This window comes from Pangasianodon hypophthalmus, chromosome 5 (assembly GCF_027358585.1).
Source record: "Pangasianodon hypophthalmus isolate fPanHyp1 chromosome 5, fPanHyp1.pri, whole genome shotgun sequence".
NCBI lineage: Eukaryota > Metazoa > Chordata > Actinopteri > Siluriformes > Pangasiidae > Pangasianodon > Pangasianodon hypophthalmus.
Window position 1 is genome coordinate 8,030,094 of NC_069714.1, and position 25,344 is coordinate 8,055,437.

At 39.6% G+C, this 25,344-nt stretch overlaps 3 protein-coding genes across 4 annotated transcripts in view; 1 reads left to right on the forward strand and 2 right to left on the reverse strand.

The window, feature by feature from the left end:
• Positions 1-811, reverse strand: part of plekhm3 (pleckstrin homology domain containing, family M, member 3) — a 36,845-nt gene extending 36,034 nt beyond the window's left edge. The window contains exon 1 of the mRNA XM_026947192.3: positions 745-811. The gene's annotated coding sequence lies outside the window, so the exon portion shown is untranslated. The remainder of the gene's footprint in view (positions 1-744) is intronic.
• A 6,851-nt stretch (positions 812-7,662) lies between these two features.
• On the reverse strand, positions 7,663-20,982 carry idh1 (isocitrate dehydrogenase (NADP(+)) 1). Of its 2 annotated transcripts, XR_008301770.1 has the most exons (10): positions 20,849-20,982; positions 20,004-20,138; positions 14,967-15,258; positions 12,611-12,716; positions 11,803-11,980; positions 10,927-11,078; positions 10,157-10,297; positions 9,794-9,956; positions 8,579-8,772; positions 7,663-8,414 (listed from the first exon to the last, which is right to left on the reverse strand). XR_008301770.1 is itself a non-coding variant. In XM_026947215.3 (9 exons), exons 2-9 carry the CDS (start codon positions 20,123-20,125, stop codon positions 8,321-8,323), a joined length of 1,248 nt encoding a protein of 415 aa, XP_026803016.1. In that variant the 5' UTR covers positions 20,126-20,138; positions 20,849-20,980; the 3' UTR covers positions 7,668-8,320. The 2 variants fall into 2 exon arrangements, 1 of the variants encoding a protein (XP_026803016.1); XM_026947215.3 differs by lacking the exon at positions 8,579-8,772 and having other exon boundaries at positions 7,668-8,414; positions 20,849-20,980.
• A 144-nt stretch (positions 20,983-21,126) lies between these two features.
• Positions 21,127-25,344, forward strand: part of kcnh3 (potassium voltage-gated channel, subfamily H (eag-related), member 3) — a 135,449-nt gene continuing 131,231 nt past the window's right edge. The window contains exon 1 of the mRNA XM_026947191.3: positions 21,127-23,762. Within this exon, the coding sequence (XP_026802992.1) occupies positions 23,687-23,762 (76 nt within the window). The 5' untranslated portion in view covers positions 21,127-23,686. The remainder of the gene's footprint in view (positions 23,763-25,344) is intronic.

A 25,344-nucleotide genomic window follows, 5' to 3' on the forward strand; every position in this document is an offset into this window, starting at 1 on the left:
CATTAATCAGAGGATTTGTTTTATTTATTTATTTATTTTTATTTGCTGTTTTTTATATATGCAAGAATATGGGGGGAAAATCATTTAAATAGTTAATTAATACCGTGATACCATGATATATTTTAGACTAGGTTATCATAACATGAACATTTCAATCCCTAACACCTCTAGATATGATGAACAATTTTTATACAGATCATTTATCTGCATTGCTCCACAAAATATACGACCTCAGTTAAGATATAAAAATGTGATAATCTAGAATTTATTTTCTAGATTAATAGATGAGTACAAACTGGGGGCATGAATGATCTTTTTAAACAAGCAAACCAACAAATAAATATTCTTTTAACACACTGATGTCAGCTAACTAGCCAGTGTTTACAATAAAGACAACAAGAGTACTGAGAATCGCCAGAAAACCCAAAAATGAGCTACAACATGGAGAAAGAGGAAGATACGATTTATTACACATCTGTATTTTGTTGCCGAGCTAATTTTCTGTTAGAGCTAACGGATCATCACAGTCCAGCTAGTCGCTGTTAGCAAAACAGAGCCGAGCTAACAGCTAACTGTCACGTACATCCTTGAACAATGACATTTCCTTTTCAGGATCATATATTACACAAAGCACATGAACACATTTCCATTCAATCAAACATGCCTCAATTACACCACACAGGAAATCAAAAAGGCGAATATTTCGTATCCATAGTTATGTAGTTAAATATTCTAATGACTCACCTGAATGTGTTTACAAACTGTCATACACCGCTGTGCAGCACAAATGCGCCCCGGAGGAAACTTAACCTGGCGGATAAATGGTTCCGCTCGCTTTACCAGTGAATAATAATATTCTGTATGGCCAAAAGTATGTGGACACCTGCACATCACATCCATATGTGCTTGTTAAACATCTTATTCCAGATTTAGTCCCCCTTTGCTGGTATAATAACCCCCACTCTCATTAGTGAGATCAGACACTGATGTTGGATGAGTTCTAAATACCTAGAACTGGACTGAAGGAACACACACACACACACACACACATACATATACACACACACACATATATACACACACAACTGAACTGGTCCAAGGAACTCACGCATACATACATACATATATATATACACACAACGGAACATCCTCTATGCACATGCACTGCACATGTTTTGCATGTCTTATTATTGCTGCTACTTCTATGTTTACACTGTTTACACTACCTCAGCTGTAATATTTGCACTACTGTCACTTTATCACTTTCAACAGGACTGTGTACTGGTCGGCGTCGTGGTTATGTACTGTCTGTTCTGTCTTGTGCTGTCTGCACATGTTTGCACTTGTGCACTTTACGTTTAATTTAGTTTAATTTATGTAATTTATGTAGTCCCCGTAGTTCTGTGTTGTTCTGTGTTGTCTTATGTGGCACCTTGGTCCTGGAGAAACGTTGTTTCGTTTCACTGTGTACTTGTATATGGCTGAAATGACAATAAACTCCACTTGACTTGACTTGACTTGAGGTCTAGGGTGCAGTCAGGGTTCCAGTTCATCTGAAAGGTGTTCATTGGGCAAAACATGTCTTCATGGAGGTTGCTTTGTGCACAGGGGCGTTGTCATGCTGGATCAGGGTTGAGCCTCTCAGGTCCAGTAAAGGGAAGTTGAAATGCTACAGCACACAGAGACTTCCTATACAATTGTTTGCTTCCAGCTGTGTGGTAACAGTTTGGGGAAGAACCACATACAGGCGTGATGGTCAGGTGTCCACAAACTTTTGGCCATATAGTATACATATAACCACTTTCCTTACCGTTGTGTCTTCTCTCTTTGTATTTTTCCTCTCTCTTTTTTTATTTGGATATTTTTCTCCCATGTACTGCCAAATTGTGTTTGATTTGTTGCACATTTGTAGAATTGTTTCTTTTTTGTTCCTCAGTTTGTCTGTTTTTAATTTTAATTTTTCTTCTGCTCTTCTTTTTCTCTCTCTCTTTTCTGTTTCTTTGCTTCCTTTTTCTTTTTAAAATTGGCTTCAGGTATATTTGGACATCCTGTAAATTAGAACAGTTTTAACTTAGCTGTGTTTATTTTCTGACCTGATGTGTGAATGTAAAAAACTGCTTGATAGACATAACATTGAATTTGAGAAAAAAATTGGTTATGACTGTACAAAATATTGAAGTTTTTTAAATAGAAAAAACCCTGTTATTGTCATTGCTGTAAGAAATGAATAAAAGAACATTACTTAAGTCAAAATCTTAAAAATAATCTAATATTTACTTAATCTACCATGTTCTTATAACATTAGAAGATGTGGATGATGAATTTGGAGAGAGTTTTTTTTAAATCCCGTTATTGGAATGTGATTTATTGATGCCATGAATACGTATGCCACTAAGTACATCATCAGGGATAAAAGTAAAGGCCTAAACATGTAATTAAAATGATTTTCAGTAAGCCTTGTTTCTACAGAATATACTATAAATGATTTCCTTCACATGTACATAGGTGGTATGGTGGGTTATGTTGCCACTTCACAGATCCAGGGTCCCTGGTTCCATCCTGGGCTGGGGTTGCTGTCTGTGTGGTGTTTTGTGTCTTCTCCCATTGTCAGTGTGGGTTTCTTCCGGGTTCTCTGGTTTTTTCCCACCTTCCAAAACCAAGCAGGCTGGGAAACTGGCTATGCTAAATTGCCCCTATGTGTGAATGAGTGTGTGAATGAGTGTGTGAACGGTGCCCTGCGATGTATAGGCTCCGGATCCACTGCAACCCTGACCAGGATAAAGCACTTGCTAAATATGAATGAATGAAAGAAATAGAATGACTGCTAAATAATGAGTGCTACTCAAAAGGGAAAAAAAGATGCAGAAGATAATGTTTTGTAGTTTTTTTCAAATACAGATTATGTCTGAATGTGTGTAATTATATCAGATTGTATCTAATTGTGTGTAATCGAATGTGTTCTGCATAGTAGCATGCAACATTCAGACATACAGGACTACAAATTCACATTATGGTACACCATCAGGATGGTAATATTAACAATTCAGGTCACCATCACTCCACCATCACACCATCACACAGAATGGCTATTTGTCTACAAGTGTAGCAGTTTAGTTAATGCCACAAATGCAAAATTGCAAATACCTTTTTGATAAGATTATGCTACACTATATGGCCAAAAATATGTGGAGACCTGACCATCACACCCATATGTGGCTCTTCCCCAAATTGTTGCCACAAAGTTGGAAGCACACAATTTCCCTTCACTGGAGCTAAAAGGCCCAAACTTGATAATACATCTGTGCACAAAGCAAGCTCCATGAAGATATGATTCTGTGCAGTGTCCTGCACAGATCCCTGACCTCAACCCCACTGAACACCTTTGGAATGAGCTGAAACACTGACTGCACCCCAGACCTCCTCGCCTACATCAGTGCCTGACCTCACCAATGCTCTTGTGGCTGAATGAACACAAATCCCCACAGCCACGCTCCAACATCTGGTGATAAGCCTTCCAAGAGGAGTGGAGGTTATTATAACAGCAAAGGGGGAATAAATCTAGAATGGGATTTTCAACAAGCACATATCGGTGTGATGGTCAGGTGTCCACAAACCTTTGGCCACATAGTGTACAATATTTCTGAGATATTTTCTTCAGCCAAGACCTAAAGTGTGCAGGCCAAGTCAAATTTATTTTGGCTTTTCTTGTAAAGTCCGATAAATATCACTTATGCTCTGTGGTTCCCGAACCCTTGAATTACTCTTGGTAGCTGATCTGCAAATTTGCCTGGATTGCCTGGACGTCATTAAGAAGCTTTCTGTCAGTGTAGAGGTTACAGAGCAGAAGGGGGGGGGGGGGGGGGGGGGGGGGTCAGAAGAGTAAATAGAAGATTGCAGGCTAATAGGCCGAAGCCAGCAATGCTTGAAACTAGCCCAGCGTCCATTGTCCAGGTCCCTCGCAGAAAAAGAAACATTATTCAAGTCTCTTTCAGGCCACAGAGGAGAAATACAGTAATTATCATGGGGACTTGTTTAAATCCGTGAACTCCCCTCCCTGCCTCTCCCCCTCTGCTCCCTTTTCTATGTGCTCATTGTCTTGGCTTATTTCAAAAAGGCTCCTCTAATGAAGGACATGAAGGCCTCAGCTAATGGCCTCAAATAAGTTCCTCTCTGCGCCATTGTGGAGGGATAATGGCGATGTGAGCCCCAGCTGTAAACTCACAGACTCCATATTGCGCCTGACACACACTGAGTTGCATGTGAAATCACGCTAAATGCTAATGTGCTCCAGAAAACTCAGAATCTCTTATTTTTTTTTGTCTTCCTGCTCCCCCTTCGCCTTTTTTGAGAGTCTATTAGGGGAGTCAGCAGGCCCCTGTAAGTGACATTCGGAAAGAGAGGGAGGAGTGCAGGAGAGAGAGGACCTTTTCAAATGGCTACACCATTACAAAGGTCAAAGTGCTCAATGCTGAAATGGTGAAATTAACGACAAATATGAAATGGTAATCCTTCAGATGCCTGTTTGCAGAAATTCAACATTTACATAACATTTGACCCAAGTTCAAGTTAAATGATTATGTCTGAATGGTTTAAGCCATTAGGTGATGATACACAATGTGCGACAGTTCACCTAAAAATCACGTTTACATATTTGCCTTTCACTATTGTTCTGTTAAAAATGTTTTTATCTAGTGTATACTTTCCAGGATTAAGAGCACCTGCTGTTTTGGAAAAATTAAAAAAAAAAAAAAAAAAAGAAAAACACTGAAAGAGCCATGCCACTTTGCCAAATCAAAACCAGGATAAACATTTTGGTACACAAAGGAAATTTTTTCACTCAGACAATAGAGATAATTTGATAATATAATTAATAGGTACAACTTCAATTATAATTGCAGCAAATATAATAATAATAATAATAATAATAATAATAATAAAAGACTTCCCTAAAGAAAGAAAAAAGTTCTTTGCATGGTAATCGTAAAGGCGTCCTGCTGCTTTATTCCTGGATTCTCAAAACACATATCCTTCTTTCATACCACCAAGCCTCAGTAAAAAGGTTGAAGCAGAATAAGGCTTCACCCAGAACACTACTTCTTTATCTTTTTGATATTTATTCACCCCGATCACTCTCTCTCTCTCTCTCTCTCTCTCTTTCTCTTTTTTCATCTCTGATATTTCTTGACCCAGACCTGGCTCATCTCTTTATTTCCCCTTCCCTGTGTTTGTGTGCTCTCTCTGTATTTTGATTACATCCTCCTGCACTGACGACTAAATTATGATTGGGTTTAAGGATGGCAGGGCTTTCATCTGGCCAGTGTTGTTGCGTGCTCTCTTCTCCAACACAAAAGGGCCTGCTACCTCTGCTCTGCTCCCTTTTGAAGAGTACAGCGCCTCTGCCGTCCCCATGGAAACCACTGTTCCCTTTAAGGATGAGAGACAGAGAGAGAGAGAGAGAGAGAGGTAAAAACCAAGACAATATAAATAGTAATATAGTTTCTGGTGGTGCTAAGGAACACTGGACATACAGAGTTAATGTATCAACTTAATGTGTTACTTTCATAGTTTAAACATACGAGGTGAGATGTTGACACCTGGAGATGGATAACTTTAAAACTTGAAAACCTTTAAATAGAGGTAAGGTGGATGTGAACTCTGGAAGATGAGCCCATCTTTTTAGTTAATCCCAGAAGTTTATATATCTGAGTGACAAAAGCATTGCCATGTGGGTGATTCCACTATTGGTATACCATTTAGCCCTTGTGACATCATTTTTATCATTTTCCACAACTGAATCTAAGAAAATATGCAATTAACCATGAAAAAAGTGTTAACCCATATCCAGCAACAATATCTCTTTTATTTTTTGGTTTCTTTGGTGACAATTTCTGCATTTTGCTCTAAGAGTAACAGGGTAGAATGTAACAGGGTTGAGTTTTTTCTTTTTTTTCTATTTTTTTAGCATAGAATTAGCAAATACACAAAGCATGATCATCCTAATGGCATGAGGACATTAAGGAAATACTAATGATTTACTTAACAATAATTTTGGATGATGCAACTTCCTAAAGAAGTTTTCAAGCATGAGATGTTAAAGGGATTCTCACAATTTAAGGCAGCAAAAAAATTTACTGATATTTTTATTTTAATGATATTTTATTTCAAGGTAATTTTAGGTATAGTATACTGGAACAGGCAACAATGCTGTTTGCTGTAGATAGTTTTTCTTTTTTTTTTTTTTAATGTTTTATGTTACACTATACGGCCAAATGTATGTGGACATGCGACCATCACACCAGTGTAGTTCTTCCCCAAATTGTTGCCACAAAGTTGGAAGCACGCAATTGTCTACAATGTCTTTGTATGTTGCAGCATTACAATTTCCCTTCACTGGAACTAAGGGGCTCAAACCTGTTCCAGCATAATAATACATCTGTGCACAAAGCGAGCTCCATGAAGACATCATTTGTCAAGGTTGGGGTGAAAGAACTTTGAGTGTCCTGCACAGAGGCCTGACCTCAACCCCACTGAACACCTTTGGAATGAACTGAAACACTGACTGCACCCCAGACCTCCTCACCAACATCAGTATCTGATCTCACTAATGCTCTTGTGGCTGAATGAACACAAATCCCCACAGCCACGCTCCAAAATCTAGTGGAAAGCCTTCCCAGAAGAGTGGAGGTTATTATAACAGCAAAAGGGACTAAATCTGGACTGGGATGTTCAACAAGCACATATGGATGTGATGCCAGGTGTCGACAAACACATAGTTTATCTATCTGAATATGCATAGATTGTTGTGAAAGACACTTTACCTTTATTTTACATACATACTTTGGAAATGTGATACCATTAGGAGACAAATGGTAACCGAATTGTGAAATCATGAAAGCCTTGCCACATATTGCGAGAACTTTTCTTTCTATCATACAGAAAAGAGAGAGCATTTATATCCACTGACATCACTCTAAGCTTGTACACATCTATCTGATGGAGAAAAATGTGCCACTATAACCAACCCCTCACTAATACACATGTATCACACTCACACCGGGTGTCACAGACTTTCCATTTCATCTTAATAACACTCTGCTCACAGTAGCACAGCAGCAATCTTTATTGCCACCCAGACTTGAGAAAGAATCTCCATTCTTATGAACCAAACCCAATTTTCCCGGGACAATAGTGTCTATCTGACTTTTCATATCTTTCTCTGACTCCTGTCACTCGTAGCACTGGCTCTGCTTGTATGTCACCTCAGGATTACCCGGCTTGGCAATATCTAATCACGTCAAGGATCCTTAAAGCAGCATAGCATCCTCACATGTGGGCACAGCAATCAGCAGTGGGCTGTCTCATATTGTACATTCATGAAAGAAATACTAGATGTGATTCTTTTCTTGAAGGAAATCAATATGTGAGAGATGCTGATGTTCAGTCAGACTGAGCTAGTATTTTTTATATAGTGAACACACAAGGAGACAATATGCGTATATAAAGCTTTTCATGCTATACTGTTGCTACTTGTCTTGAAGCCAAAGAGGAAATGAACATTAACTCCAGTGCTGCCCTCAATTGGACAAAATAAGTCAACACCACAGATTTATTGTTTCCATTTTAAAGAGCCGAAAATTGAAATAGGAAAAAAAAATCCTTAAGAATAAGACAATATACAATTTGTGGTCCCATTTTTTTTATTAGCCAAAGACTAATAATAACACACTCTTGAAAACACCTATAAAACATGATGGAAAATCATTTTCTCAGAATCTATTCCACTGTTGATGGGTTTTTTTAAGTTGACATAAATTACGAAAAGACACCACACACATACACATACACACATGCACACATATAAGGCAACAAGTGTTCGAAAACCCTGACACAGCCTGGCCAGAACATGTCCTACATACTTTAAAAATGTAAATTTGTTATATTGGTACTAGTGCAAAATAAACCTTACAATATTAAAACAATGCCTAGGATTGAGCATAAACCTGGCACTTCAAATGTACTCAAATTAATATAGTAAGTACAGGAATCCTCACTGGAGCTAAAACAGTGAAAATAGTTAGGGCTGTATGTGTGTACGCCATCGTTAACCCTTTAAAATGGCACTTTCTTTTCCTCCACCCGAAAGTGCCCCCTTCTGGTAGTAGCGGTATGGTCCTGTGTGTCTTTGCGCAGACCAAGAGAGGAGGTTGACCTTGCCTGTGGATTGGCACTGGACAAGGGGTTGAAATGTGAGTGTGTCAGTCCTCTGTTCCTGTGAATCTGAGTGTATGCAGCATGGGTGTGTTGAGTAGAAAGGACGGCTTCAGAGTTTGGGTTGGCTCATCAGCTTGATCTTCAGATTCTCCGCCAGCTTGTCCAGGAACTCGAAGGTGTTCAGGTAGTCTGAGCGCTGCACACTGAGAGAGTAAGACAGGAACATGTCACAGCTTTTCCTCAGTGCTTGGCAACAATTTATGGCTAAATCGAGCAATAATTATACTGCTAGATGCCTGAAAGTCTTGAAACATTCTTAAAATCTCATAAGCAAATATATGTAAAGGCTTCCACTTAGATAATTTACCTGCAGTGATAGTGCAAGCACAGTCATGTTTCACGCCTTATTTTACTTCCATTTATATCCAGTTCTCATCTGCTACTCAAGTCCACTACCACATGATAGAAACACACCTAGCCCAGGAAGTCACCAGATCATTTCTAACTGCTGCTCATGTAATGTCACAGCTTAACACGCTTGCAGGAGAGCGCTGTCCGATTCTGTTTACAAGAGCAAACAGTTATATAAGATTTGCTGGGCAGAGGAGTGGTCAAATGAAAAACAGCAATAGGTGGCTGTGGCAATGTGAGGATTTGAACTTGTGGTCTGGCCTTAGACTGTTTTTAAGCTATGTTTATATTATTAAGGAATAAAACAATGTTATATAGAACAATAATGAATTGTGAGGTGTGATGCAAGGACCGTTATGATCTCAAAGTTAATTCGTTTCCTACAAAAGCATGTCCTGAAGTGTCTTATTACTCTTACACCACATCAGTTTGTCAAGGCTAACAATTTCTTATTTATTAAAAAAATGATGTTATCCTTTTTATCTGTTTATAGTTATGTTTAATATCATAGAAGATCCAAAACAAGTCAGTCCTTGTTATCACTTACATTAAAGCAGCTACATACATACAGTCATTCCCTCACCAGCCTCTCTTATTCCTCTCTCTTGAAGTTGATAAGAAACTTATCTTGTTACTCAGAAACTTGGTTCTGAAAACTTTCCAGTGTCTCTGTGTCTTACCTCTGACTGACACATATCTCTAAACTGGAGACCCTTTAATAAACATAACTTCACAGTAAACTTCACCAAAAACAATTACACAGAGTTTTTAAACATGTTTATGTGGCGTGTCCACCATACAAGTCTCTGCGTAAGTTTTACTATAGAATTGATAACATATTAGAATGAGCACATTAACATACACTTCTGTTTTCCCTGCAGTCAAATTACTGTGAGAGTTGTTGTTATAGAAAATGAATCACTACCTTCTGATTACTGGTCTCTACTCCAACATTTGTCTCTATGCATTTGGTATGTGCCACATCTCTATCTTCCCTTCTACACATTTCCTTTAGTGTTGCCAGAAATCAGTGCAATAGAGTGACCATATTGGTGACAGTATTGCAGTCTTAAAGTCAGACTGAGATCTTTAAATCAGTGAATCCATGACTAAAATGAACATTAGTGCTCAGTGTGATCCAGGGGCAGAGGTGAGTTGAGATGAGACTCACTTGGTCATGCCCTTGATGCAGATGGCCAGATCTTTGGTCATGAATCCGGCCTCGATGGTCTCAATGCAGACGGCTTCCAGGGCCTGAGCAAAGACCTTTAGCTCAGCATTCTTATCTAGAGTGGCCCGATGCAGCAGCCCTCGCGTCCAGGCAAAGATGGAGGCTGAGGAGAATAACAGAGGCCCAGACGTGAGTGTTATGATCCACATATATGATATACAATTATATTGCAGGTTACAAACCAATATAAAAATGATGATGAATACATTTAGAGTGGATGTCAATAATAAGAAAAGTCCTTATTTGAGATATGTGTGTGTGTGTGTGTGTGTGTGTGTGTGTGTGTGGGTATGTGGATCACACCGATAGGGTTGGTGGATGTCTCTTTGCCCTGCTGGTGCTGGCGATAGTGACGTGTGACTGTCCCGTGAGCGGCTTCAGCCTCCACTGTGCGCCCATCAGGACACACCAGCACGCTGGTCATCATGCCCAGAGAGCCGTAACCTGAGCAAAGAGACACAGCATGCCATCTCAGAACAAAATATCAATAAGGTGGTTTTCACACTGGGCACGTTTGCTGCAGTCTGAATCAGAGTGTGATTGTTCCCGGTGCCCCCTGCAGCGTTGGTCTGGTCTCAGACTCACTTGATTCTATCAAACCCCGGTGCATCTTACGTTATCACAATCGCGCATGGAGAACACAACACGACTCCCCTTATTTTTTTTTTTCTTGTGAGTTTTGTGACCTGTCATCATCGGCTAAAACACATGCACAGGTCACTTTACTTACTGAACAAGTGCAGACCTGAGTAAGAGTTGCGTTCACATTCACGGGACTCGCGGCACAGTTCCAGTGCAACTGAACTCAGACCACCACCTACAGGTGGTCTCGGGCTCGGTACCGCAGTGTGTTTCCCGGTCCGCATGACACCTTTCACATTACCAATTTTTCATGCAAACGGTGCTCTGTTTCAGACTAAACTGCCAGTGTGAAAGCCCCCTAAGAAGAAATCCATAATGCTAGAGAACGTCGTAGACATCTGAGACATTTTTTCTGTCCAAATTAAGAGGAAGAGAAAGAGAAGGGAAGACAGTGAATTAGATGAGATATGTGCGTATGTGTTTAGGCCCACCCTGAGCCACAGCATCAGACTGCACGTCTCCGTCGTAGTTCTTACAGGCCCAGATAAATCCTCCTTCAGACTTCATGGCCTGGGCCACCATGTCATCAATCAGTCTGTGCTCATACAAGATCCCCTTAGCCTCGAACTGAGACTTGTATTCCCTAAAAATACACACACATGCAGTACTGTTATTTCTTATTCATGTCCAGCTATAAATCAATAGGCATGCTGAATCTATTACCATTATTAATAATAATAATAATAATTTCTAGATTAATATTACATCTTCAAGATAAATTTTTGCATCTTGCTTGCTTGCAGTTTATGCAACAAGCCTGTGTACAACACAGTATGAAAGAGGACCCATGATTTCTAATTAGACTATACCAGTATACTGTTACATTCACAAATATACAAGCATGCAGGTCTGTTAGTATTTTAATATGCAACTATGCTAATACTAAACATAGAAATGTAGTATGGCTGGGAGAGCAATTATTTTATATTGTATATGTACATATATTATAAGGTATATGCATAATATGGAAAAGAAATAAGGCATTTTCCTCAAATCCATCATTTGTCGGTTTTTATGTTTCAAACGTGTTAATCTTGAAATGATTTGTGTCTGTCTCGACCCGGCTAGGTGAACATTATTTAGTTAAGGTAATGTTAAATGTTAGGGTTATAATGTTTTTAAGGTCAGAAGATTTTTAAAAATGACAAAATGTTTGCACACTGTACATTGTGACCCTGCCTGGGACTTCTTAGTAATTTCTAGAGCAAAATGTGGATTGTCACTACCAGGTCTTTCAATTCAGTTAGCTAGCATTAAACAACAACAAAAAAAACATCTTTGGGAAATCTTAGGATGTGGTGACTTACTTCTCATAGATCTCCTGAAAGATGTCTTTGAAGCGACCATCGTATTTCTTAAGGATAGTGTTCTTGGTGCTGAGGTAGAGAGGCCAGCCTTTGGACAGAGCCATCTGGAAGGAGCTGTGAGCAAAATCGCGGATGGACTTGTCCGTGTTGTACATGCCCAGAGCCACGCCACCAGCGTCTGCGGTGGGTCAAGCAAGAGAGTCACAACACTGTATTGCATATTTAAAGTCATATACATATATACTGTATATCCTGCCATTTTACAGCATTCGCTCTGTTTCACAGTTAAGACTGGGAAATGAACTGAGACTTCATAATGGTTGCAGATTCTCCTAAAATATTCCTGCAATCAATAGGCAACATTTTGTGCATGCAAAACTAACTGGAGTAAAAAAAAAAGACCCTCATTTATACAGTAAAAGGTAAATATTAATCTGCACAACCACTGCCCAATCAAACAAAAACAGAAATACGTTTCACTCTGTTCCTTAAATCTACAGACTGCAGGCAATTTGTTGGCTAAACTACTATTTCATCAGCGTAGTATTTGCTCATACGTGGGTGGGGCACGAACACAAAGACAGTCCAGCACTGTGGATAGAGGAATATATATTGCAATATTGACATGGTAAACATGTATCAGCCTGGTCATGTGAGCTCATGAGGTCATGAGAGAATAACTCATTTTACGCCTGGGTTAAATAAGGGGCACATGACACAAGATCCAAACTGCATAACAGCATGCGGATACAGGGCAATAATTATACATAATATGTTCATTTCTGATCCACTGTTTTAAACCATGTACCTTCAAAGTCATAGACGACAAAGTTGAGAGGCTTCCCTCCATCCTTGGGTGTGTAGGACATCTCTAGTCTTCCAGGTCCAGGAACAACGAAGTCTGTGGCTTTGTACTGAAGCAGGAGAGAAGAAACATGTTGCACATGGGAGAAGGATGCAGCGAGTGCCGTGTCAAAGGACAAGGAGGACATCTTGTGGATGAAGTCAGAACTACTCAATCTTCAGCAGCAGGGGACATCTACACAACATTTATGTATTTTCTAAAAATATGCTTTCAGAGTTAGGCTTCCAAACTCAGTCAATTTGGTTTCTCCAAATTGGGGGTGCAATCATAAAAATCGCTATTACCTCACATTCCAACCTGCATCATTAGCCATTTTATTTTCATTCATGAATCAATCAACCTAGACATTTTCAATCAGTATAAACAAATGAATTATATTAGTGCCACAGGTCTGTTATAAGATTAGTCAGAACGCTGTTGGGTTTCTGTGTGTAGAGTATCGTGACTCTGTGTTTAGCTGATGGTGAGCAGGGTGATGGGAAAGGGGAGGTGTGTGAGCCCCCTGATGGGCAGATAAATCACATCTCTCAACAAAAACATTGGTACAGAGATAAAACAGGCAGCACAATTAAAGGTGTTTTGATAGTAAAACACTGTATACAACTGCCACAATAAAATTATAACATTTATAACATTAACCACTACAGTGGAGTGTGACATCACAAATAAATTCAATGCTGAACACGGTCAACCACAAAACAGACAAATTCCACTTTTGGCCTCTGGTAAAAAGAGTTAAGCAGGTGGGAAAAAAGCAATAAAACTGTTTTATTCCTAAATTGGATGTGGTAATCATGATGCCAAGCTTGAAATATTGATGATTATCATTTTATTTATTTATTTTTTCTATAATGCAGCTGTACATAACCTGAAAGCTCAACAAACATAAGACACCCCCTTTTCTGTTAATGAAGAAAACTAGAGGGAAAAAACATCTTAAGACTTGCATATGTAACGAGTGGATTGTTGGGGTGCCGCAACCAATACTGTGAAACTCTCCTGGTCCTTTCAGTCGTACTCCGTTTACTTCAACACATTTCTCTCCATCACAAAGATCATTTCCAAGCTAATGGCAGGAACAGCAGTGGTAATCATACCATTGTACCATCCTGTCATGTGACCTCTACATATCATGCTGATCAGAAACAGCTTTGGAAGACATCCTAATCTGGAGTAACCAAAAGTAAAGAGGCTAAAGACAGCGGAATCACTGATAAACTGTGTGCAACAGACAAACCTCAGTAAGTCACGTCAGTCTGATGCAAACCTGAGAGTGGACTGTGAGTCTGTGGGAACATGAGCTAAGAAATGTGGCACTCAGGACTGCTACAGATGTGTTTGTAGCAAGCTATATGACTTTAGTACTCAGGCCACCCAGTGCTTCTTAATAATTCAACTGTGCTTGAGAAAAGTCCAATTTCTTATATATCTATATCAGGGTACTGAATAGCCATGAGTAGCTGCTGCAAGGTCACACACATAACTAAGCCACATACATGCTGAAGACTGAAACTGATATACAGAATGTCCTCCAATATCACTATCATACTGAATTCATGTTGTGCATATTAAGAAAATGAGCACACACTGATGACACCAGTTGTAATTTAAACCTACTGCATATGCATCATAAACAAGAATGTGTGGCAAAACCTTGAGAAACAGCAACAGAAAAAAGAATTCCCATGAGAAAAAGCAAGAAATAATTGAGATGATTTTAAATGGGTTTCTCAGTTAATATAGGAAATTTTTAAATTCAACCTTTCAACCGGTCATGACGCATGTCTCTTGCTCAACTATTCACCCTCCTTGAACTTTCCCCTCATTTTGTAGCGTTGCAATTTGGAACTGAAATGGGCTTAATAAGGATTATACTGTATGTCAGTGATCTAAGCAAAATAGCCCAAATAAAGTTTGTAAATTTATTTACAGTTTAAAAAAATATTCACCCCATTGCTGTCAAACTCTTAAAATACTTCTTGCAATCACCTGCCATCAGAAATCACATAATTAGTGGAATGGAGTTAACCTGTGAATAGTTAAAATCAATTATACTGATTTTCCCCCTACTTTATTATGGGCGATATTGTGTACATTAATGTTATATAATCTCACTTAAGTCAATTTCAGTTACATATATATGTATATGTATATATATATATATATATATATGTATATGTATGTATGTATGTTTTTTAGTTAAGCAGAAAATGACACTAAAGAAATCCTGAGTGATGTTTATTTATAACTAAGCAACACTATAAACTATTGGCTAATTTGTACCTGTTTCTCAGCTCACCTGGTCTCCGTGGGCGTGTCTGCCAATGATGATGGGTTTTGTCCAGCCGGGCACCAGGCGCGGGATGTTCTTGCATATGATAGCTTCGCGGAACACGGTGCCGCCCAGGATGTTCCGGATGGTTCCGTTGGGGGAGCGCCACATCTGCTTGAGATTGAACTCCTCCACACGCTTCTCATCAGGCGTGATGGTGGCACACTTGATGCCCACGTTGTAGCGATGCACCGCCTCAGCAGCCTCCACTGTCACCTGGTCATCAGTGGCATCACGGTTCTCAATGCCCAGGTCATAGCTGCAACGAGAAACAGTGCCACTCACTTGCAACTCTGAATGTAATAATGGGGTGCTGATGTCCTTGTCGAAAGAGACCAGAACTCAGTGAAGGAAAAGGAAACATTTAGGCATCAATGGCATCAAAATGTAGCAACAAAACATGCACTGTGTTAGATTTCATCTATGTAACTTACAAGTAACAAAAATAGTCAAACTGTGTACACTGGGATATACAATACAATAACAGCAGTTTAATATGCACCTTCCTTTCTTAACGCAATAGAAATACTCTCTAACAACCTGCATGCGCACCTCTAGCTTTATAACTGCCTCTAAACTCATTCAGATCCCCTGAACCTTTCTATTCTAATTCTGCCACAGTACTTTTTTCAATCTCTGACCATTCTTCATATCTGCATTTTTATTTTCAGGGCCAATCTTTTTCAGAACTTCTCCAGACAAGATCTCACAACTAATCAGAATTCCCGATGTCCCGAAGTTATTCATAATGTGTAGCCACAATACCAGCTCTAATGATTACCTGTAAAAAAAAAAAAAAATTAAGCAAAGAAACTAAGAAAATATTTATTAGTAAGTAAGTAAGTAAGTAAGTAAGGTATTTATAAAGCTTGCTTAAAACAACCAAAGTTGACCAAAGTGCTGTACATAGTTAAGATCACACAGAAATCATGGTTAGTACAACACGTAAATCAATGTTTCTAATAAAGTTTCTAAGGTTAATTTGTAACTTAATGTCCTCAGAGAGATTTTTTTATATAGTCTGCATGAGTCTTATATAGTCTGCATATAGTCTGACCTCATAAATATAAAGTTAAGATCTGCTTCAGTAATTGCTCTTCACATTTATGGCAGTGGTGGTAAAGTTCACCTGGTCTGTTTAAACCAAAACCTCCAATTACTACCCATAACCAATCTAATTACTACCCATAACCAATCCAATTACTACCCATAACCAATCCAATTACTACCCATACCCAGTTTGGCTATTAAGCCCAGTTTATAATGTGAGCGGTTTCACACACTACAGTGTTTACATTATACCTAACTGGAGAATTAATAGTGACATGCACTAGGTGGCAATTCTGAGGTAAAACTGTATATGTACAAAAACTACATAATCAACAAGCATGACATACTAGTTATGTACTTATAATCACATTCATTCTGATGTTCCACTGGTGAGATCTGAATCTGGGAAGACATGCTTTCAGTTATAGCACCCCATCATGATGCACTTACAGAAACATCTCAGACATGTGCTGTTAATCTCATTATCACGTTTTAAGCTATCTATAAGGATATTGTTTCAGCATGATTGTGATTTGTTATATCCTGTGTCTGAATGTTGGCAGGGGCTCACCTGTAAAAGAGATTCTTATTCTTATTCTAAGTGTGATTTATTATTTATTCTAATAAAGGTGCAATAAATAAAGGTTAAATAATAAAGTGAAATAAAATACTGCCCCCACTATTTCATCACATGCACGCATCACTCTTCAAACACGCAATAAGCGCACGGAAGGAACATCACTAAAAAAATACACAGCAGGTGCTGCAGGCACACAACATGAAGATTGCTGTCTTAAACTAACCCACACTTTGGGCAGTCTGTTTCTCTGCAAGTCTGGCGTTAAACCTGCCAGAAGATATAAGTCTCTCTACAAGACACTACAGTGTTAGTTCCAGTCCACTAATTTGACTGGACAAGCGTCATTCCAAGAGTGTTATGAAGTCCGTGAATCAGGAATGCCACATGCTGGCCAGGAATGACAGGACCATAAAGACTGCAACATTCTGAATTTCATAAACCAGCGAGTATCTACACACACCATGTTCTACAATAAAGCTGTCAAAAGGAAAGCTGAGCATGAATAACGAGATTCAATTTGCTCTGCATGTGTGCCTGAACTAAGAAAATATACAGTACTGTGCAAAAGTCTTGGGCACATGCAAAGAAATGCTGTAGAGCAAAGATGCCTTCAAGAATAATGAAATTAAATGTTTCTGCACTAAAGAAAAAATATAAAGAGCAGTAAACAGTAATGAATGAAACAAAGTCAATATATGGTGTGAAGTGAAGTGAAGGGACGTGTGGCCAAGTGTGGTGACCCATACTCGGAATTTGTGCTCTGCATTTAACCCATCCAAGTGCACACACACAGTAGTGAACACACACACACCGTTTTTTTTTGTTGTTTTTTTTTGCAAAAAAAATAGTAGTCTCAGGTACAATGTGTGCAGTTTTATAAGGAAATGAGCTGTAAGTTTTATTGAGCAACTTGCAGAAGCAGCCACAGTTCTTCTGGAGACTTTGACTGTCACACTTGCTTCTTATTTTTGCAGCAAAACCCAGCAGCCTTCATTATGTCTTTTGTCTGAAAAGTGGTCTCTTACGTAATATTCTGCTTTCTTTACTGACATACAAACAATTAAATGTTTTCTGTAACATTTAATTGTGTACTGGAAAACTAATGTCTGGAAATCTAAAATGGAAAACTTAGGTGCCTAAGCCTTTTGAACAGTACTGTACATCCTTTAAAAGTCAGAACACTGATAGAGAAGTATAATGCCTATGACATACCAAATACAAGAAAAGACACTTTGCCATAAAATCATGTCTGAGAGTACTACACGGCTGTAGTCATGGCCTTTTTTGTTATCTAGCTTCTAAGTTCCTGTGCTTCCGAGCTCAGACTATTGTGCTGAACTGGTTTTAACCTTTTGCCTATATTCCCCTCCTACATTCCCACCCCTTGAGGAGAGAAGTGCAGCAGCAACAGCACTACAGAAATTTGGTTACAATGTCATTTATATATATATATATATATATATATATATATATATATATATATATATATATAAAAAGAATCGAATCAGCTGATGACTGTCTACATTAATAAATCAGGTTCCTTTAGTCACGTACAAATGATTACACTTATTATCATTATTACAGAATTTTCCTTGAAAAAGAATGAAGAAGAATTTCATCCATACATGGCTCTGTACAGCTGAAGATCTGAGGAGCTCAACAGTGGCTTTCAAGCAGTCCTGGGATTTAAACTTATAACTTTTTATTCACTATACTCATCAAAAAAGGACTCTTCTGTTGTTCTTCAAGAGGTATTTGGAACTTGAAGAGTTCTTAGCTTTCTACATCAAGCCTTTTAGTTACAAGGGAATCAGAAATGGTGTTATGACTAAGAGTAAATTATAGGTTTCTTCAGGATAACCAAGAAAAACCGCAGTTATCCCAAAGAGCCCAAGAAGATTAAAGTGGCCTTAGTGTCACTGCTTTAGTGTCGGCTTACACAATTTAATTCTCATCTTAACTCCCCACCTGACGTCCAACACTCAATGTGAAAAGAGGTCAGATAAAATTCCTGTCATACAGAAAAAGCTGCCTGATTACTATAATGTATCTGAGTAAATCTTATTTAACAGCAGGCCCAGAATTTGAGAATGGTATCAGCTTCTTCTTGAACTACAGACATATGTCCCCAAATGAGGAGGGCACAAAAACAAGTTCACAGTACAGCTGTTGTCAGGGCAGCGTGCCCTGTGCTACAGTAATCGAGCTGTGTCACTCATGAGTCCAAAGGTTAGGTGGCATTAACCAGAGGCATCACATAGCACTCTTAAAGTGCTAACATCCTGCACAAAGCATCCAATAATATTAACCTGATCAAACTGTGACTCTATTTAGCAAACAGGTCAAGTTCAGCACGTTTTGTACATCTTTTTGTAATATAAAGTGCCGTTCATGAAAGTTAACTGAAGTAGAAATGAATACAACACGCATCGTGTTTTCCTGAATGTAAACTTACATATAAATTTAAATTCTGAAAAGATGATTACTCACTATGACGCATGATATTAAGCAATATGTGTAATAATTGCTTAACATATCAGCAAAGCTAATAAAAACTCCAGACTATGAACCTATGGTGTTAAAAGTGAAGGCTAGTTGAATTGGCAAATATGAAGAAAAAAAAAAAATTATATCAGAATGCATTATGTGTGTCACAATACTTGCTGTAGATTTGCTAACAAAGCAGCAGCAAGACAGAAGTGCTGTGGTATATTTAAAACCTACAGCTTTAATGATATTCTTATTTAACATGTATGAAAATCATAAAAAAAAAAAAAAGAAAACGAGTGACATAAAAACAGATTTGAACATTCCGCCTCATAATATCTTACAAATTTTTGCAGCCAGGGACCTTGATTTTAAAAATTACGCACATTATTTAAATGTGTAAAATAATATTTGGTTATTTACTGGAGCCAGAGAGGCTTTTGCTCTGAGCTTTCCACCCAAGGAATCCATTTATTTTCACTGTCATTGGATTCCAGCTGATATTATTTATAGACATAATAACTCTGATAATGGTGCATAAAAAAAATTAGAAAATCGTGCCTATGCTTCATGGACTCCACTTTGAGAACCACAGCCTTACGTGTCATTTCATGAAGCTGTTTTCTTTCTCGTGAACATTTTTAGTCACGCTTCATCCAAACAGTGATGACAATCACTCGGGGAGTCAGGTTAAACCTGAACATCATCATTACCCTCCTGAGAGTCAACAGGAAAATCTATATAATAGTGCGAGATAATGGCAGAACAGCTATCCAGCTGTGCTTAATTCCTCTCTCTGTCACACTGCACTCACCCACTGTACGCGCACACACACACACACACACACACACACACACACACTCTCTCTCTCTCTCTCTCTCTCTTACCTGTGCAGGTCTAACTCCAGGTAAGGAAAGATAAGCTTCTCTTTAATCAGCTCCCAGATCACTCTGGTCATCTCGTCTCCCTGCAGCTCCACAACAGATCCAGCCTTGATCTTCTGCGCCATTCTGGAGGCTGATCTGCTCAAACACAACACACTGCCTGAGCTCACACTCAGCTCTGAAATGAATGAATCCCATTCAAGAAAAGGCTGCAAGACCTGTGAGTCAGCATTTTTTTTTTTTTTTTTCAACCCAGGCGTAAGGCGTAAGGCATAAAGGAGGAAGCCGGTGGTAGGACTTGAGAGTGGTCTCTGTAAAGACTCTGAAGGTTTGTTTGAGATAGTAAACAAGCATAAACAACACCAGTGCACCGTAAAGCATTAATTACTGTCGCAAAGCACCTAACTGGCCTACCAAATGCTTTACAGAAGCACCAGTCAGGAAATAATATTTATTCCTGCCTTTTGAAGGACAGAAGCTAATCATGACTGATAATTGCAATTATCTCAGAGATGAATAGCTGGGTAAAGACAGAGAATGAATCAAGCACACATTTATTTATTTATTATTATTATAATTGTTATAATGTTGGACTTATATACGCCTTTTAACCAAGCCTCTTTTTGTCATTGTTTACAAATATCATCCGTCGTAAAGATATCGTTAGCAATCATCGCTTCTGAGGTCGATCATTAAATCTATTTGTGTTTTTCAGCACTATTTTCATGCAAAGATCATCCATTCATTATTAACAGCAACTCTTCCGGGCTATACAACAAAAGCTCATCTTATAACTCTACGATACAACAAATCGACTCACTTCCTAATTACAAAAGGACAATACCTACCTTTACGTTAGTGATCGATTATAAATAATCAGAAAGATAGACTAAACTGAAGATTGACACCAAAGCGGTTGGGAAGGTTGTTATACTTCAGCCTTAAAGGCGACTTGACCAGTGGGCGGGGCCTGTACTGGTCTTAGCCTGCGATTGGCCAATAGATAGCGTCTGCCGTTCCACCAGATCAACCTCCAACCAATCAGAGGTTACACGGAACTAAACTAGACCGATTAATCCCGCCCACATCATCCGCCTTTAGAGTAGAAGGTTGTTGCTTTATATAAACAGACCCTTTAATACCATTAAACATAACTGTGCAAAGCGGTCCTCGGTGACTTTATTAGCATTTGGCTACAATTTTTAAAAATAGGTTATGCTTATAACTTATTAATAGTGCCTTTGTGTCGTATCTAAAGGGTCAGTTATGCATAATTAGCGACAGAAATGACAATAGTGTATATAATGGGAGGAAAAGGAGCCTGAGCTTCCTCAACAGCAAACACAGAACTGATCTTTAAAGTGAGCATCTGCTTCTCCTCTGGTTATTTTCGAGAACTATTTCATAATCTTCTGGGAACGTTTTATTTTTTATGTCAGTGCTGTTCCCCAAATGTTCTGGGAACTTTCAAACCCAACCTTCCCTTATGGTTATATGACAACACTGGTTCAAAAGTGGTTCAATTAATTCAATTCACTTAGGTTCTCAGGCTGGGTTGAAATTCTTCAAAGGCTGATTTTAGGTTTTATTTTTGTGTACAAACTACCATTCCAGGTACAGACCAGTTATACATTTAGATCACCATTGACATAGAAATTACAGCAGATAGGCCACTGTCGCTGATCACAAGGGAATGAGGATCACGGCCAAAGGTTTGCTGTCACCTAACCATGAAACCCATATGTGGTTTCTTCCCAAACTGCTGCCACAAAGCATACAATTGTCTACAATGTCTGTGTAAGCAGTAGAACTAAGATTTCTGTTCACTGGAACTAAGAGGCCCAAACCTGTTCCAGCATGACAATGCCCCTGTGCATAAAGCGAGCTCCATGAGCACATGGTTTACCAATGTTGGAGTGGAAGAACTCTAGTGTCCTGCACAGAGCCCTGAACTCAACCCCACTGAACACCTTTGGGATGAACTGGAACACCGACTGAACCACAGACCTCCTCATCCAACATCACTGTCTGATCTCACTAATGCTCTTGTGACTGAATGAACACAAATCCCCACAGCCACGCTCCAGAATCTAGTGGAAAGCCTTCCCAGAAGAGTGGAGGTTATTATAACAGCAAAGGGGGAATAAATCTGGAATGGGATGTTCAACAAGCACATACGAGTGTGATGGTCAGGTATCCACACACCTCTGGCCACATAGTGTTGGTTATTTGTGACTGTGTATTCTGCAAAGCCAACTAATAAATCCAGTTACAGATAAAACATTTCAGTGATTGTATTTCAATATAAAATTAAATCTTAGTGGGCTTGCTGCCTATTCTCTCCATCGTGGGTTACCGCAAAGTTATTTAAAAGTTATGCCAACGTTAAGAGTATGTTCTCTGAGCCATGCAACTCTGAACAGGAACTTAAAAGATCTTCTCTCAGAACCAAACCAAGCAGTTCTTCTGTGAACCACAATTAAACCAGAGACCCAATCACTGTTAGCAGGGTTTTAACACAAGTCACTATACAGTATGTTTGTATCACAGCCTTTTTAAGCCACAGAAAGAGCAGAAATTTCTCTGTCTGACCAGAAGATGTCGCTGTTTCACAGGTTTTTACAATAAAGCACCAAATAGAGAGTGCATAAAGCAACAGAGTGCAATGAGTGCGCGTGGTAGCAGCGCGTAAAACCTTTATGCTGCTCTAGCCAAAACTGTCCTGCTGGTTTTAAACCGTGCTTTAAACTGTGTAACTGGAGGATTTTAGGGGAAAGAAGACATGTCACAGGTGCCATTTGCAGCCCATGTGCTTGTTTTGATTATATGCATGATTGCATTCTCCCTCAAAACAAGCAGTTTCATTTCCCATCAGCACAGTGTGATGTGCTGCCTGGTGGATGGATAGAGGTCCATTGTATAACATGAATTTCATGAACAAACAGTAAATTCAAGTGCAAATTAAATAGTGTGTTTAATGTAAAAAGAAAACAAAAAAGCGAATTAGTAGTCTACCTGTGGTGTTAGTCCATACCTGCGCAATGCATCATTAAAACTAGCTGAATTTCATGCTTCTGCACTGCGTTCAGTGCCAAAACAAGTACAAAACAATAATGAAGGGTTAAAATAGTAGACTAACCCGTTCTTTGTGGGGTATAGTCACCTCCCTGTCCTGCCACCGCGCGCACAAAAAGCGCCCGCCGCTCCCCCGAGCCTGGTCACGTGACTGGCTCTGCTGGCCGTGGCAACCGAAGAAAACCAAGCAACGCAGGAGGAGGAGAGGAAGAGTGTCCTAGAGCTGCCACTTTCCGCCACCGAGACTGTCGGGACTGGGAGTGCTGGGGCTCCGGCGCGCGCTGCTTTTTGAACTCCAACCTGCTGCTTTAAGCGCCCTGCAACAGCTTTAAGGGACTTGAGTCTTTATTATTATTATTATTATTATTTTTGTGCTGTGGAGTTGATGCTCTAGAGGAGCGAGCATGCTTCATCTGCGCTGAGGGGGTTGGCATGCGCGCTGCCCCGCCGCCGCCGGCACACTGGAGGGTCGCGGCTCGCGGATCGGGGCGCTCCTGCAGGGGCTGGGATGCGCGCCCGGTACCTCCCGGTTCCTGTCCGGCTTCGGCGCTGAGCAGCAGCGGCAGCAGGAGTCGAGTCGGGCTGCGAGGAGCCGCTCCACGCGGAGCAGGATGCCGGTGATGAGGGGACTCCTCGCCCCGCAGAACACCTTCCTCGACACCATCGCCACGCGCTTCGACGGCACCCGTGAGTAGCGCGCACCTGCACCAGCGGCTCCGCGTCCACACTGGCCTGCTCAAAGCTTTCCACACCGTCTCCCTTCAGTAAACATGATATATCCAATGCAAACATTGTGCTATGCAATACAATTAGTCTACACTCTGGTACCAGACTGTACTTTTCCAGATCACTGGGTTGATGCCATCAAGGAGACATCTTTTGTACTTTTAGTATTTATTCTGTATTTTACCTGGAGAAGTATATGTGATGTAGCTTTAATTAGCTTTTGCAGTAGAAGTCAAATTATGTATCTTAAATCATATTTCCTTTATGGAACAACCCCAGAGGCAAGAGACAAGACAAGGGAAAGTACAGTTTGTTATCTTTATTTCTGAGACTGTTTATCATGTGCCTGTGGTTGTTTGGCTGGTCTTAGGGAAAAAAAGCAAAATTATTATTATTATTATTATTATTATTATTATTATTATATAAATTAGATAATTATATTATTGTATTATATAAAACGAAAACAACAGCAACAATGATAAACAATCCCATTCCACTGACATAGATCTGCATTTATGACAAAATATTTGCCTAAACTAAAATAAATCTATTATATAGCCTCATTTTTGCTATTAGATTTTCTCACTTGTAGCCCATGCATCCTATAATACTGCGTCCTTCTCCAGTATAAAGCCTGAATTCCTATGTGTTGGTCACAAAAGAAGCCGTGGCCGTTCTTAAAGTGCAGATCCATTATTTTTGCTGTCGCAAGCTGTTCCTCTGTCCAGTGTGTGTGTGTATGTGTGTGTGTGTGGACTAAACAGAAGCAGGTGCATGTGTCAGTCAGCTTTAGCAGCTTGATTGTCAAAAGCAGCAGCTCTCATTGTTCCTGATTCTTCATTCTTGGGTCCTGCTTGAAGAACCGTTTTTGCAGTTTCTCAGCACAGAAGCCCTGCAGGAAAGAAAGGAATATATTTTCTTGTTGAGTAATTTAGTGAGCAGATGGGCTGAGTAACCAGACGGGTGTGTGCGGGGCGGAAGGTGTTGAGAGGGCACTTCTGAGGGAGAGACTGGCTGCTTCCCAAACCATGTACTACTGTACTAATTAACATGTCTCAGCAGTACACCATGGTGCTGTGGTGTTCTTTAGATATATTTTGACGTTATTTATGTGCAGCTTGGATGCAAGTGCAATGCAAACCTGCAGTTTGGAGTGGCTGCTTCTCTCTGTTTACAGTACACTGGAACACATTTTGTGATATACAGTGAAGCGTGTGGCATTGTGGTGCAGCGGGTAGCGTTGCTGCCTCACAGCTCCAGGGTCCCTGGCTCGATCCTGAACTCAGGTTACTGTCTGTGTGGAGTTTCACACGCTCTGAATTGGCTATGATGAATTTCCACTTGGTGTGAACGTATGAATGTGTGGTGCCCTGTGATGGACTGGTGTCCTATCCAGCACATATTCCTGCCTCCCAACCTTTCCTGTCACAGCATATTTTCTAAAAAAAAAAAAAAAAAAATGCATGGCACATCACAGAACACTAACCACTCAAAATTTCATGTCAAACGTTTTGTCACATGATGGCATTTAAGTTTGCTGGAA